The sequence below is a fragment of the Corvus cornix genome, chromosome 4 (assembly GCF_000738735.6).
Source record: "Corvus cornix cornix isolate S_Up_H32 chromosome 4, ASM73873v5, whole genome shotgun sequence".
NCBI classification, from domain to species: Eukaryota; Metazoa; Chordata; class Aves; order Passeriformes; family Corvidae; genus Corvus; species Corvus cornix.
The window spans coordinates 1-12,765 of record NC_046334.1 but is presented as its reverse complement, the minus strand read 5'-3'; the positions used below and the strand labels follow the sequence as shown (position 1 = coordinate 12,765).

The following is a 12,765-nucleotide window of genomic DNA, read 5'->3' as shown; positions in this document are numbered from 1 at the left end:
TCTGCCATACGATGGCCGAGTACAATTCGAGGGAGGTGGAGTAATTAGCAGATCTTCTCCAGAGTCTCCCATTAGTGGTGTTTTTCACGTGTAGCTTTCTGTTGGGGATCCTTCAGGCTGTCTGCGGCATTCTCATGTTGACAAGTAGTGATAGTACTGACAGTGAGAGGTAGTGGCAGGTGAGTTCAGCTGAAGCATGACTTGGGTGTGGTAAATACTTCATCTTGCCATCTTTGGAAGGGACACTTACATCTCTCTGTGATTATGGACTGGCATGCACAGGTAGATGGGTGAAAATGTAAAAACATTTTCCATAACGGGGGGGACACATTTAACATGCCAGCATTCCAAAAGAGCCGTGTCCTAGCAGAAAGAGAAGTCACTGTCTTGGTGCTGCATCCCCTCCCTTCCCTCTTCTGGTTTTTGTGCATGTGAGCTCCACAAGGGCTAAATGGAACTGCCAGAACCCAAAGATGACCATCGCTGGGATGTCCTTCCCTTACCTACTGCATCCCAAAACCTTGCTGCGTGTGGGACAGCTGTCATGCTACACACAGCAGCCCCGTTTGGCAGACTCTTACTTTGCTTTACACTGGTGCACTGAGCCACTGGCTTTTTCTTAGACAAGCATCTATCAGTAAAACTGAGAGTTGTCTGTGAGTTTCAGTGACTTGCCTCAATTCCTTCCTGTCCCAGGAAGGAGAACTGGGTGGCAGGCCTCCTTGCTTCTTCAAAGGCAGCAATGTATTTTATAAGGCAGCTCTGCACAGAGATCAAATGCCACAAGGAATTGAGTGGCTTTGGTGTCTTAGGGTTCAACCCTGCAAATGTTTCTGTCCCCAGGAGAGGCTTTAGAGGAGTAAATACCCTGGGTTTGGAGGATTGAGAGCCAGGACTCCCCAGCTGCTGCTCTTACTGAGGAGCTCTCTTGACTTTCTAACATGACTTGTTTGCCGTATGAAGTCTCGTGTCCACGTCTGTCCCTGAATTAAGCCCACCAAAAGAGGGGAGGATATAATATTCACTACAGCCCGCCCCCCCCCCAAGAGGGGAGGTTGTTAATAATCCCGTGAGAGCAATATTTGCTCTGTTACGCATACCTGATTAAAGCCATTTATTGTTCTAAACCTAGAATGTTGGTTGAAATCCCATCTCTGTGGTCTTTTTGATTATATTTGTACTCTCACTTGATGTTGGGTGGCAGCAGTCCTATAAACACACTGCTTGCTAATCCCTTTCCTCCTCCTCCAGTACATTCACAGATCCAGTGCCAAAGCAATAAATTGGTTTTAAAACTTTTCTGACACTTTAATAAGTATTTATGCAAAAGAGTTAACCAGTTAACTGTTGTCTTTCTCTTGCCATTGGCAGCGGCAGCAGCAGCAGCTTATTTTGTGTGGTGATTGATGGCAGAGAAGTCTGTTTCCAGAAAGCCCTTATAGCAGATGTTCCTCAGGGTGGTGGGTGCAATGGAAAGGCTTTTTCTGACTTCCTCCTTGGGCCCAACTGCCTGACAAGCCCTGTAATGAAAATGGCACATCCAGCAGTATTCCCCTTTCAAGGTACTTTGTCTCTAGATCCTCTGCTTTGACTGTTGCACTCCTTGGCTCCAAATTTCAGTCTCCCATGGGCTTCCCCTTGTCCCTAATGGGACTGCATCAGTTACTTTAATACATGACCTTGCTGTTACTCCTTCACATTTTACCATTCCCTCTGCCAGCCCCTTCAGGACTCAGGTTTTTGTCTGCTAGGAGCTGAAGTTCCACAACAACCCTCCTGTGTCTCCTCCATCTACGGCGAGAGGTCTTGAAGCAAATCTTCAGTGGTTTCATTTGCAGCTTAACTTTGCAATTTAGTCTCACATTTTCAGGAGAGAAACTCTTCCTTCTCTGAATCACAGCTCTCAAATGTAGTTGTGAAACCTTTCTGTCCTTGCTTTTTCTCTGCAGCAGCTTCTGCTTCTTCTGTGGCACACGGGAAAGGCCTTTCCCAAATCTCCCAGGTAACCCAGTAGACAAATTTTTGAGACCCTGGAGTGTTGTGTGATGAGACCAAAAGCTCGTAGGATTTGTTGAAACTCATCCCTGTTTCTAGTCAAAGAACAGTGGTGTCGCATGTGGCAGCTGCCGCCTTGTAACCAACAGCCAGCAAAACCCAGCTAAGAAGTGATTAATCGGAACAAGCGTCCTCATACCTGTTAAAAGCAAGTTTCTCTTTCTGCGGCTCAGTTCTCCGAGGGGATGGGACCAGAGCCTCAGCCCCGTGTGGCACCTCTTTTAAGCCTCCATCCCACGCTGCCCTGAATTCTCTCATGCACCAGACTTCACAACTAGGCTGGATGGTTGCTTGTTTGGGCTGGGGGTTTTGGCCATTGATTTTGATGAATGCTCGTGCGATCATCTATTCAGGCAAATTTGGTTCCTGTTAATCTTGCTAAGTTGTCTGCGGGCATAAATTTTCAGTTTGAACCACTCAGAGAAAGGAACCTTTGATGCCTGTGACAAAACCGAAAAGAAACCCCAGGCCTGAAATCCATGAAGGGTGCAGTAAGGATGCACGCCTTTCACAGAGCGTTTAGTTACGTTTCAGCACCATTCTCTTTCATGGACTTAATTGCTCCAATTTGTTTCTGTGTATTTGAGGCAAGGGATGTTCAGCCTGTGATTTCTGTGGCAGCTCTTCTCACTGTGTTGCAGGATATTTCTGGGATGACGCTGGTAGTCCTTGTGTTGCTTTGGACAGGCCTTTTCAGTTCTTTACCTGTGGGTGCCACACATGTGAGTGCTTTTCCGTCCGTTGTGGCTTTAAAAGACACATAGGAAGAAGGTCGGGTGGTATGTGAGCCAGAAGGGAACGCTCGGGCAGTTCTGGCAAGGGATCTCTGAAGCTGTGGTCCTGTCCGTGCAGCAGGGACTGTTCTTTCCTCCTGAAAGAGACCTGACCTCCGGCTGGCAGAAATCTGCTTGCCTTTAGCACTGCCTTTGGAGGTGTGCTGGTCGCTGCCCAGGCTCAGGATCTGGAGGTCAGATACAGCACAAAAAAATAAAAGAGAGCGGAAAGATAAAAGCCTCAAATGCAGATTAGGTGTGCTTCTGAAAGCATTTTTAATCCTAGCATCACTTAAGGAACATGGCTGGCAGATGAGTCTTGACTTTAATTGGAAGGTCCTCCAAATGGTGTTATAGTAAAGCTATACAGTGAGAAATTACTTTAAACTCTTTTTTATTGACTGAAGTTCAAGTAATTTCAGGTATTACACCTGCCCCTAGGCCAATTCTTGTGGTTTTAGAACTATGTTCTCCTCCCTTTCAGAAGGCCTTTCTTTCCTTTGTTGTGGTGCGAAGTGCCCACGCAAACAGGGGAACGGAGCGCGCACGGGGAAAGCAGCGCCTCACCGGCTGCCATCAGCCTGCAGAAACCAGTCCGGGCCAAATGCTGGTCCCTCTGAGCAGCAGCAGTATCAGGGGTTCTTTGCAACAAGAACTTTAAACATATTCAGTCGGGAGACTTCTTTTTTTTTTTTCCTTCTGTGTGTGTCTTTCGTTTGGGGTTTTTTTGCTGCACCCCTATAAATACAATGCAGACAGCAGCATCCTGGTAGTTTTTAGGAACTTGAAAAACATTAACCTGTGATTTGGGCCGATAGGCAAGCCTCTGAGGCAAATGGGTAGGATCTGTGGGTTCGGCCTCTCAGGACCAGACCCAGAATTTGAATTTTCTGGCTTCTGTCATCGCGTGTCTCACAGCGGTGCCATGCATGTGAGTGACCTGTGTTCGCAGTTGCCTGCTGGTCCCTGTTTCTAGAACACATTGCTTCAGCATGAAGAGCTCTGGCATCCAAGGACAGGCTGTGCACAATTGGCTTTTTGGCCGAAGAGCAATGAATCATGGCTGTGAGGCTGTGAGGAAGAGTGAGATTGGTTCTTTTCCTGCCCAGATTTGTGTCCACTGTGGATGTACCCCCTTAGCTTGCTTGGCTTGTGCTAGCTTCGAGCTAGATGTTGTGTTTAGTTCTTGCACCTGCTGTGCTCTTCCTGCTTAAAAAATACAGAAAAGAGATCAAGTGGCCACTGTGCAGCACAATTACGATGTGCACTGTGTAGATTGGTGGGTTTAATATCATGAGACCCTCACGTAAGTTAGGTCCTGAGTATGCAGCACTGCTGTTTCTACAGAAGTTCTTGATTTGAGCGGCTGATAGCTTTGATCAGTGGTGAACTTGCTGCTATTTTATATCAGGTTGCTAGCTGCTGTGACCTTACCTGCTTTGCTAAAAGAATTAGTAAAACCAGTTTGGCCCCGGGTCCTATGCTCTTTGAAAATGGAGAACCGCATCCTATCTTTTCCTTTTGCACAGTACACAAATTGGTAACTAGGAAGCAGCAGCCAAGTGAAAGGGAAGGTGGGAGAAAAGAGAAAATCTGGTTTTCAAAGCTGTTTCTGATGAGGAACTTGTTCGTTTTTCCAGCTCCGAGTGAACTTTTGTAGCTGGGCCGTGAACCAATGGGAACAATGTTTGCACTGGAAACGCCGCTATGTTCTTAACTGGGCCCTGTCACAAGGGCACCTCTTTAATATCTCCTTTAAATGATGGCTAATGGTGACTGTATAACTAAATAGTCCTTGTTTTTGCATCCTTTTTCACCCGTGGGATAGATTTGGCAGTCCATAAAAATGTCCGGGCATCCTCTATAAAGGTAAACGCACCACATGTTAGCAGACTCGTTCCAGCTTATTGATGCCTGAAATCCCCCTCGTGACAGCAGTCTATTCGTGCCGGCGATATCTGTCTTCACAGACCTACTGCACTTCCTTACAAATACTTTCTTAATGCCAGTCACAGGCTGTGCTTGCAGCTGTGGGTTGGTGCAGGGAGGCGAGCTAGCACAGCACCTGCTGTGCCCCTAAGCTCCAGCAGGTACGAGTAGTGCCACGAGCCGGGTTTGAGCTGTCGGTAAATAGTCTGGCATCCCTGGTACCCCGAAGAGGGAGTGCCAATTCATGTGTAGAGTAAGGCATTTCTGCTTTAGGTCTGAAGAGACTGTACCCTTCTTCTCGCCCTGTCCCGGAGACCCCTGTTGTCATTTGCACACGAGACTAGGAAGGGGGGCTGTCCCAGCGCAGGCTTTCCCACAGTGCAGCTGGACTGTGGGTTTTATTCGGGTAAGGGGCGAGTGCACAGGTGACCACAGACTTGCCTGTGGGCCGAGGAGGCTGCTAAACCCGTTACCTGTCCATGTAACTCTATGTACCTTCCAAATGATTCTCGACATGAATACAAACAGTGCCATGTTCTACTTGACGAGTATCTTTCTGCCCAGCTCGTGGCTGCTGCTTCAGTGCTCAGTGCTGTAGGAGTGAGCAGTGCTAGTGGTCCAGTGGTGCTGTGTCTTACCTACTGCAATTCAAAAGAGCTCTGTCATGCAGAGCTTGGTCTTAAAAACTCCTCATCAGTCCGGCATTAACATCTGGTGGAGAGGAGCAGAGGTCGCTGTTAAAATCTGGCCTCCCGGTGTCTGGAAGGTAGTAGCGTGTAGCTCGGTTCCTCATATTTTTTCTTTCCTTTTATCTTCCTAAAACTTATCCTCTCGAATGATTTCCAGCAGAGTGTGTCCTAGGAGCCAAAAGACAAAGTTTCATTTCAATGAAATGAAATTTTCCTGAGCAAAAGGTGGGTTGGTAGATATTTTAAAGCTGCATCTTCCTTGGCATGTCTGTCACTTTTAAGGGTAATTTCTAGCCCAGGGAGCACTTACTTCAGTGCAATGCTGACACCTGGGAGTCAGGTATCGGTGTTGCACAAGGGATGTACTGGACCCAGTACTCCCAAACTTTGATGGAACCTCAGGTCACGCAGTTGGGTTTCTTGAGGCGGAATCTGGTCAATCCACCAATGTCTGTGCTAGCCACTAATAGCTGTTTCCGAGATGATTTTGCACATGAAAGATCTGAGAACTCAGAGCTGCTGAAGCTTGGAGGTGGTTGTGTAGGAAAACAGCACCATCTACCGTAAGTGCTTCGTCTGGGCATAGAGTTCCAGGCCAGAAGTGGCTGCTGCAGTTTAGCTTTTAACCGAAACGATAGACTCCTCCTGTGTCTGCCCCATGCTGTCTAGAATTTCTTCATAAACAAAAAGTAGCTTCTTTTGTCTTCCAAAACAATATGCTAATGTAGGACAGGCAGGCTTTTTTAAGTGGCATTCATAATAAAAATTAAGATCAAAACTTAACGTACAGCGATGACTTAATAACTTCTTGAACAGGTGCTCGTGAGACACCATGAATTCGTGCTCCTAAGACTGATCTACTCAGTGCTCTGCCAAATACATATTAACCTCATTACCTTAGTGGTTATAAACCAAGCAGAGATCAGGTCCTCGTGTATGCTTAGTACAAGTGTAATCAAGAGCTGGTTTTGGCTTGAGGAATAAAAAGCGGGATGGAATTCCAAGTAAGTCTAGTTCCCTAGGCATCTGTAGCAGCTAGAATTTGGATGGGTTTGGTACATGAGCTTTCAGTGCTTGGAAACTTAACTACGTGCTCTTGTGTCAGATTGGGCTGAATGTGTAAACAAAGGTGTCTTCCTTAAATGATTTGGCCTTTTCACTGTTTTGGCCCTGTTCCACCAAGGAAAACCTGTAGTTTTTTTCCACAGTTCCATGAAAGAGTGCATCTGATAACTTGGGGAGAAGGGTTCTCTCTTCCTAGTGGGACCAGTTCCTGCTTTTTTAATGTATTGACTGGAATATTATGACAAAAATGTTCAGAAGCTGCTTGGGTTGTTGGGGTAGGGATGGGGCAGCACAGGGAGAGTACGAGCTTTTGCCAGACTTACCTGAATGGCACTGGCCATTGGGATATTTGCAGGCTGGAGGCACAGAATATCACACAAAACATGAAATTATCAAAGTCTAAGAAAGATCAGTACGCTTGTGTCATGGTTTGACACTGGTAAAAACACTAGGTATCCACGAAAAATGTTCACTCACTCTTTTCTGCTATAGCTGAGCAGAGGAGGGGAAAAAAACCAAAGGGCTCATGAGTTAAGGACTGGGAGCAAATACTCTAAGGGCAAAACCAGGCTCAAATTTAAAGATATAAAGTAAATTTATTATTAACAGAGTCCGAGGAAGATAATGAGGAGTAAAATAAGCCTTGAAAACACCTTTTTCCCCCCCAGCCCCTCCCTCCTTCCCACCGACAGCGCAGGGAGACAGGGCGTGGGAGTGTTTGGTGAGTTTCTCACTCAGGATCTTTTTTTAGTTCGCTTAGGGAGAGGAGTGTCTCTTCTGTTGTGCCATGGGGTCCTTCCCACGGGAGATGGCTCTCCGTGAACTTCTCTGGTGGGGTTCTAATTTCACGGGTAGCAGTCTCGCCCGACCTGCTGTAACCTGAGTCCTTCCCACCGGCAAAACAGTCTTCCTAAAACTGACATAGTGTGGGTCATGTAGTCCATGGGGTGTAGTCTTTCAAGGATAAGCTGCTCTAGTTTGGAAGCAAGGGCCCTCTTTGTTTTTCTATTTCTGGAAGCAGGGGCCTTCTCTTTCTCTTCAGGTCTCCCCCTGGATTACAGCTTTTTATAGCATCCGCCCGCTCCGGCGTGAGCACCTTTTCCCACGGGCTGTGAGAGAATTGCTCCATCCCCCATGGACTTCATGGGTTACAGGAAGACAGTTTGTTTTATCATAGTCTTCACCATGGCTTGCAGAGAAATCTTGACTCCGACGTTTGGAACACCTCCTCCCCTTCTTTCTTTCCACTGACCTTGGTGCAGCCATGTGATCTTTTTCCACATGTCCTCACTTCCTCCTCTTTCTCCAACTAGGCGGGAAAAAACCTGCTGCTCTTAAGTGCCATTGCCAACAAATTCCACCAGTTCAAAGACTTCTGCGGGATTTTGCAGTTCTGAGAAGTTTATTTCGTCTAAGTTCTGCGTTGGGGAATTGCTCGCCATGTTTCTGCCGCCGGCCACGTGGCCTGGCCGCCACTGTGCGGGCGCTGCCGGCCGTCACGGCACCGGCGCCATTCGGTGCCTCTCTTCATGCGGGGCGCTGAAAAGGGGAAGCCGCCGCCGCTGCCCTTCTGCCCGCGGCGCGGCTGGCTAGAGGCGGCCAGACAGGCAAAATTCGCCGTGGGCTGTGCCGAGATGGTGCCGCTCGTGCGGCTGCGGCAGCCGCGTGGCCACATGGCCGCACCCGGCGCCGGGATGGTCCCAGCCGCAGCGCCTCGCCACCCCTGGGAAAAAGTGCACCTGTGCGGTTTTGATTTTTTCTTAAATCTGTAATGACCGAGGTGTTACCAACCTCTCTACTCGGGCCAGCAGCGTGTCCGTCTTGAGAGCCATCAATGATCGGCTCTGTCAGATATAGTGGAAGCTTCTAGCAGCTTCTCACGGACGCCACCTCTGTGGCCTTCCCCCCACCACCACCACAAAACCAGGCTGTGTTAAACCAACACAGCTTGCTTGGGCAAGGGACTTCTCTCATTGTTTGGAGGGTGGGAGAGGTGTGGCGGGTCATCCCTAGTCCGTGGCCATCTCTGTGCTTGTCATTGCTTGGAATAACCCTTTGGGGGAGAGGGTTTTGCCATGCCGTGGTGTCCAAAAAGCATTTAATTCTGCATGCCCTCATTTCCCTAATGCGTCGGGATGTTTCCAGCCCTTTGAGGGGCTGCAGACCATACCTTAACTCTACTGTACTTGAGTTTTCCATACAGCCTGGTTTTACAGCTTAACATTTGGATCTATATTTCTTGTGCTCTGAAGGATGGACGTAACTGCAGCCCAACCAGGGAATTTTAAAAGAAAAATTAAACCTTCCTCTCGAGCCTTCCTATTGCAGTTCTGGGGGTTAGAGTCTCCCATGTGTTTCCCAGACCAGCATCCCTGGGTTTGGGCACGGTACCCGCGGTTAGGTCCACCTCCTGAATTTCGCAGTTGTGGAAAGCGTGCCGTCTCCCATGTCACTCCTAATTGGCACAGGCACATCCCAGGCATAAGAAGGGCTGTCCTTGGATTGTTTATCCCTGCACAGACACAAGGCGGGGTGTGCGACCCTGCTACCCGTCAAATCTGGTTTCTGGATTGGCTTTCCTTGGGCTGCTGAGGATGCTCTAGTACCGTCTGCCTGCCTTCAGCTGTATTAGTAAATACCTTCTAACTGTGGCATGAAAATTGATGAAGTGTCCTAGATGGAATGAGTAAATGTACCTAGTGTAACTGATTCTTCTAGAGGGAAACTTCAGGCACAATTAGTATATGTATTAGTAGTACTAATTAGTATTAGTAGCCAAAAGGCTGTCAGAGCAGCCTGTGCGTCCTCTGGATGACGTTTTTAGATGCCGATATTCTTACCTAAGTATTTCTTTTTCTAGGGAGCCCCGAAGGGCAGGAGATGTATGTTTTTAACTTGACATCACTCACAGAGTCTGAAAACGTCTTGTCAGCTTCGGTGTATTATTATATCGGTGATCGGCCGCATGCGGAGTGGAACTGTTCCCAGTCCAGTGCCTGTTCTCATCACAGGCACGGGAAACCTGAAATTCAGATACGTCTTTCAGTTGGGACCTTTCCTTCAGTTGGGAACCCAACTCGGAGCCTGGGACATTTCCTCATCAATGTCTCTTCTGCTTACCAGGACATCCTTTCCTGGCAATGGAAGGATATCACTCGGCTCCTGCATGAAGCAAAGCAAAACAACGAACTGCTGATCAGTGTTAAAATGGATCTGAGCAGCCATCACCCCTGGGAAAGGGCATCTTCTTCCTATGAACCCTACATCTTGATTTACGCCAATGATTCTGCTATCTCAGAGCCAGAGAGTGTTGTCTCCACTTTGCAAGGACATCGTCATCCTCTGGCGAGCGTCTTTTCCAAGCCAGAAAGCCACATGAGGAGCAGTGTCAGGAATCGCCGGAGAAAACGCTCTGCAAACATCCTGTTGCCGTTGCAGAATAACGAGCTTCCGGGAGCCAAGTACCAGTACGGTGAGGACGAGAGATGGGAAGACAGAAAACCCTACAAGACCTTCCAGCCACAGTTAGCAGACAGGGCCAGGAGTAAGAAAAAGCAGAGGAAGAATCATCTCCAGAAGACCCAGACTCTCCAGTTCGATGAGCAAACACTGAAGAAGGCGAGGAGGAAGCAGTGGAACGAGCCGAGGTATTGCGCCCGGCGCTATCTCAAGGTGGATTTTGCAGACATCGGCTGGAGCGAGTGGATTATTTCCCCTAAGTCCTTCGACGCCTATTACTGCTCAGGAGAATGCCAATTCCCAATTCCAAAGGTATGGTCTTTATTGATTCATTTTCACTGTCTGTTACCATGAACTGGGCATTTTTTTTCCCACATCAGTCAAAGGCAGCCGGTGCCGGTATGCGTTTGGATCGAGGACCTACGTGGTACCTTTGCCCCGTGCAGCAGGTTAGAACAGCTAGTATAAAGATCAGCTTGCAGAGGTAATTAGAAAAACTTGCTATTAGTTTTTCATCTGGTATCCAAATTGCCATAAAACATTTCCTGAATAGTGCTTATGATGTGTGAACTTGTTATTAGCCTGTTTAACAAACAAAATACAAGCCAGATCTGGAAAATTGTTTCGTAGGCGGCACTTGTGCCCGAAAGGAGCCCAGAGCCCCACCACAGGCAGTGGGCACAACGCGCTCCAGGAAAGCCCTGTACCATGGGAGGCAAAGCTGCCCCAAGGGCAGAGAGCTCCGGGCAGTGGCGGGAGTGGTCGGGGCACCCGTCGAGTGTAAGAGTCGAGTGAGTTACTTGTGTGACTGACCAAGGGGATCCAACAGCAGTGGATCTAGGCCCACTGACTTTCAGAATATCCTCTGGTTTGCAAGAGTTAGTTTCACGCGAGTAGCAGGCGAGGCAGATGTGCTCCTAGCTCTGTGACCTAGATAGATGAACTCTGCTCCAAATGTCCAGTGACGTTCTTAGCGACATGTAGCCCCTGGAGGCTGCTGAAACCTGAGAGCAGGACGTGGGATTTGAGGCTGGCCTAAAATGAGGGGTTATGCACAAGTAACACCTGCAGGAAACATCAGTAAAGGCAGGGCTCTTGGACTCACTGCAGTGTTTCATTCCAGAGTTTTTATTCCTGCCACGGTGAAGCCAGAGCAGTTGGTTCCAGAATGTATCTGGCATTTCAGCTTAAGGAACCAAGGGAGTCGCCCTTTGAAAGTGATTCAGAGAGGAATTGTACCAAAGGGGATGGCGCTGAGACAAAGCAAGCTGAGGAAGGTGGGGTCCTCTCCTTGAAGGAGGAGATGACTTGCCTACCTCCAGCTGCAAAGGCAGGCTTTAAAGCTGAGGATCACAGGATCTGCCACTACTAAGACTGTGTTCGCAGAAGGGTACTCTGACCCTCAGACAAGAACAGACCAGTCTGTGCCTGTGGGTATATAATGTTCCCTTGCTGAGGGCAAGCTCCTAGAGTTAACAACCTGTTGGGTATCTAAGAACAGATGTGCTCCCCACGCTCCAGATTTTCAGGCCTTACCCGTGCCCCGGTTCTAGTTAGCTGGTTTGACTGCTGTCAAACCCACACGTGCTGGGAGTGTGACATGGCGCAGAGCTTGCGGGCTGGGCAGACGCCCTCCTGGTCGGGAATGAGAGCTCCTAACTGCCATTGTGTGCCCGTAACCCAGCTGTAATGACATTCCGCAGGGCAGCCAGGCTCCTGAGGGCCGTGCAGCTTGGCAGGTGTAGCCTGACCGCAGCTGGGCTCACTCACAGGCTGGGCGGTTTGGAGGCAGCTCGGCATTTTTATCTCCTGCTGCGCCCTCTCGGCCTCCCCTGCTTCAGCCCTTCTCTGAGCAAACTTCCGCCTGCTTTCCACGACCGCGGCTGGACGGAGCACAGGCAGCCCGCAGGCAGCAGCCTGACTCACCCCCCTCGTGCAGGGCATTATGCAAGGGGATTTGAGTTTCCTGAGGAGCACAGGACTTGGGTTTTTGCTCTGCTCACGGTTAAATTCTTGCTGGCTGAAGCAGAGTTCTGCCAAAGCTGGTTATTCTCCAGGGCGCACCTGAAGGACCAGCGCAGCGTGCTCAGCACGGGCTGGGGTCAGTGAGGAGGATGTTTGTTCTCTGTTGTATGCTACCCACGTCAAACAGGGATACTTCTTTTAGGACAGCACGTGTCCAGGCTGTTGCCACTGAAAGCTGAGACCATGCTTGAAATCCATTCGGTGCTGCTCAGCTTGAAGTCAGTTTGGTGCAATTCAGCATTTTGGGGCTATGGATTCCATGTCTGAAGGAGAAGATTTATGATGAGATGTTACGTGGCATATTTGGAGACTTGATTTTGTTTTCAGTACTATTGGCTACAGGAAATAGGATCTCAGTAGGTGTTCTACCTTTGACCTGCGATCAGCAGGCTCAGGACAACTGTTGAGCTCCCAATTATTTTTGGGGAGAACGCTGCCCAGCAGCTGAGTAAGGGAACATGGCTGTGCTACCACAGCTTTCACTTCTTTCTGGAGGCAGAAATGATACAGAAATCTGAATTTTACCATAATCTGTGTTTTTAAATCCCTGGCTGCTACCGTTGAGGAGTATAGGTACTCCTGAATTCAAAACAAATCAACAGAAATGTCTTTCTTGAGATCAGCTTAGATGGAAACTTACAACTTTGTGGACTAATGTGCCGCGCAAACGATAAGACAAGCTGGAATTTCAGTTATTCCTGTGCTTTTTGCAGGTCCGTATCTAACCCTTAAGCGTGACTTTTTTCCCAGAAACAAAACACGTCTCGTCG

General features: G+C 48.5%; 1 protein-coding gene across 1 annotated transcript in view; it reads left to right on the top strand.

Moving 5' to 3' along the window:
- Nucleotides 1-12,757, top strand: part of LOC120409635 (bone morphogenetic protein 3-like) — a 54,319-nt gene extending 41,562 nt beyond the window's left edge. Inside the window, 1 exon segment of the mRNA XM_039550855.1 lies at nt 9,372-12,757. Coding sequence (XP_039406789.1) covers nt 9,372-10,324 — 953 coding nt within the window. The 3' untranslated portion in view covers nt 10,325-12,757.
- Nucleotides 12,758-12,765: the final 8 nt, after the last annotated feature.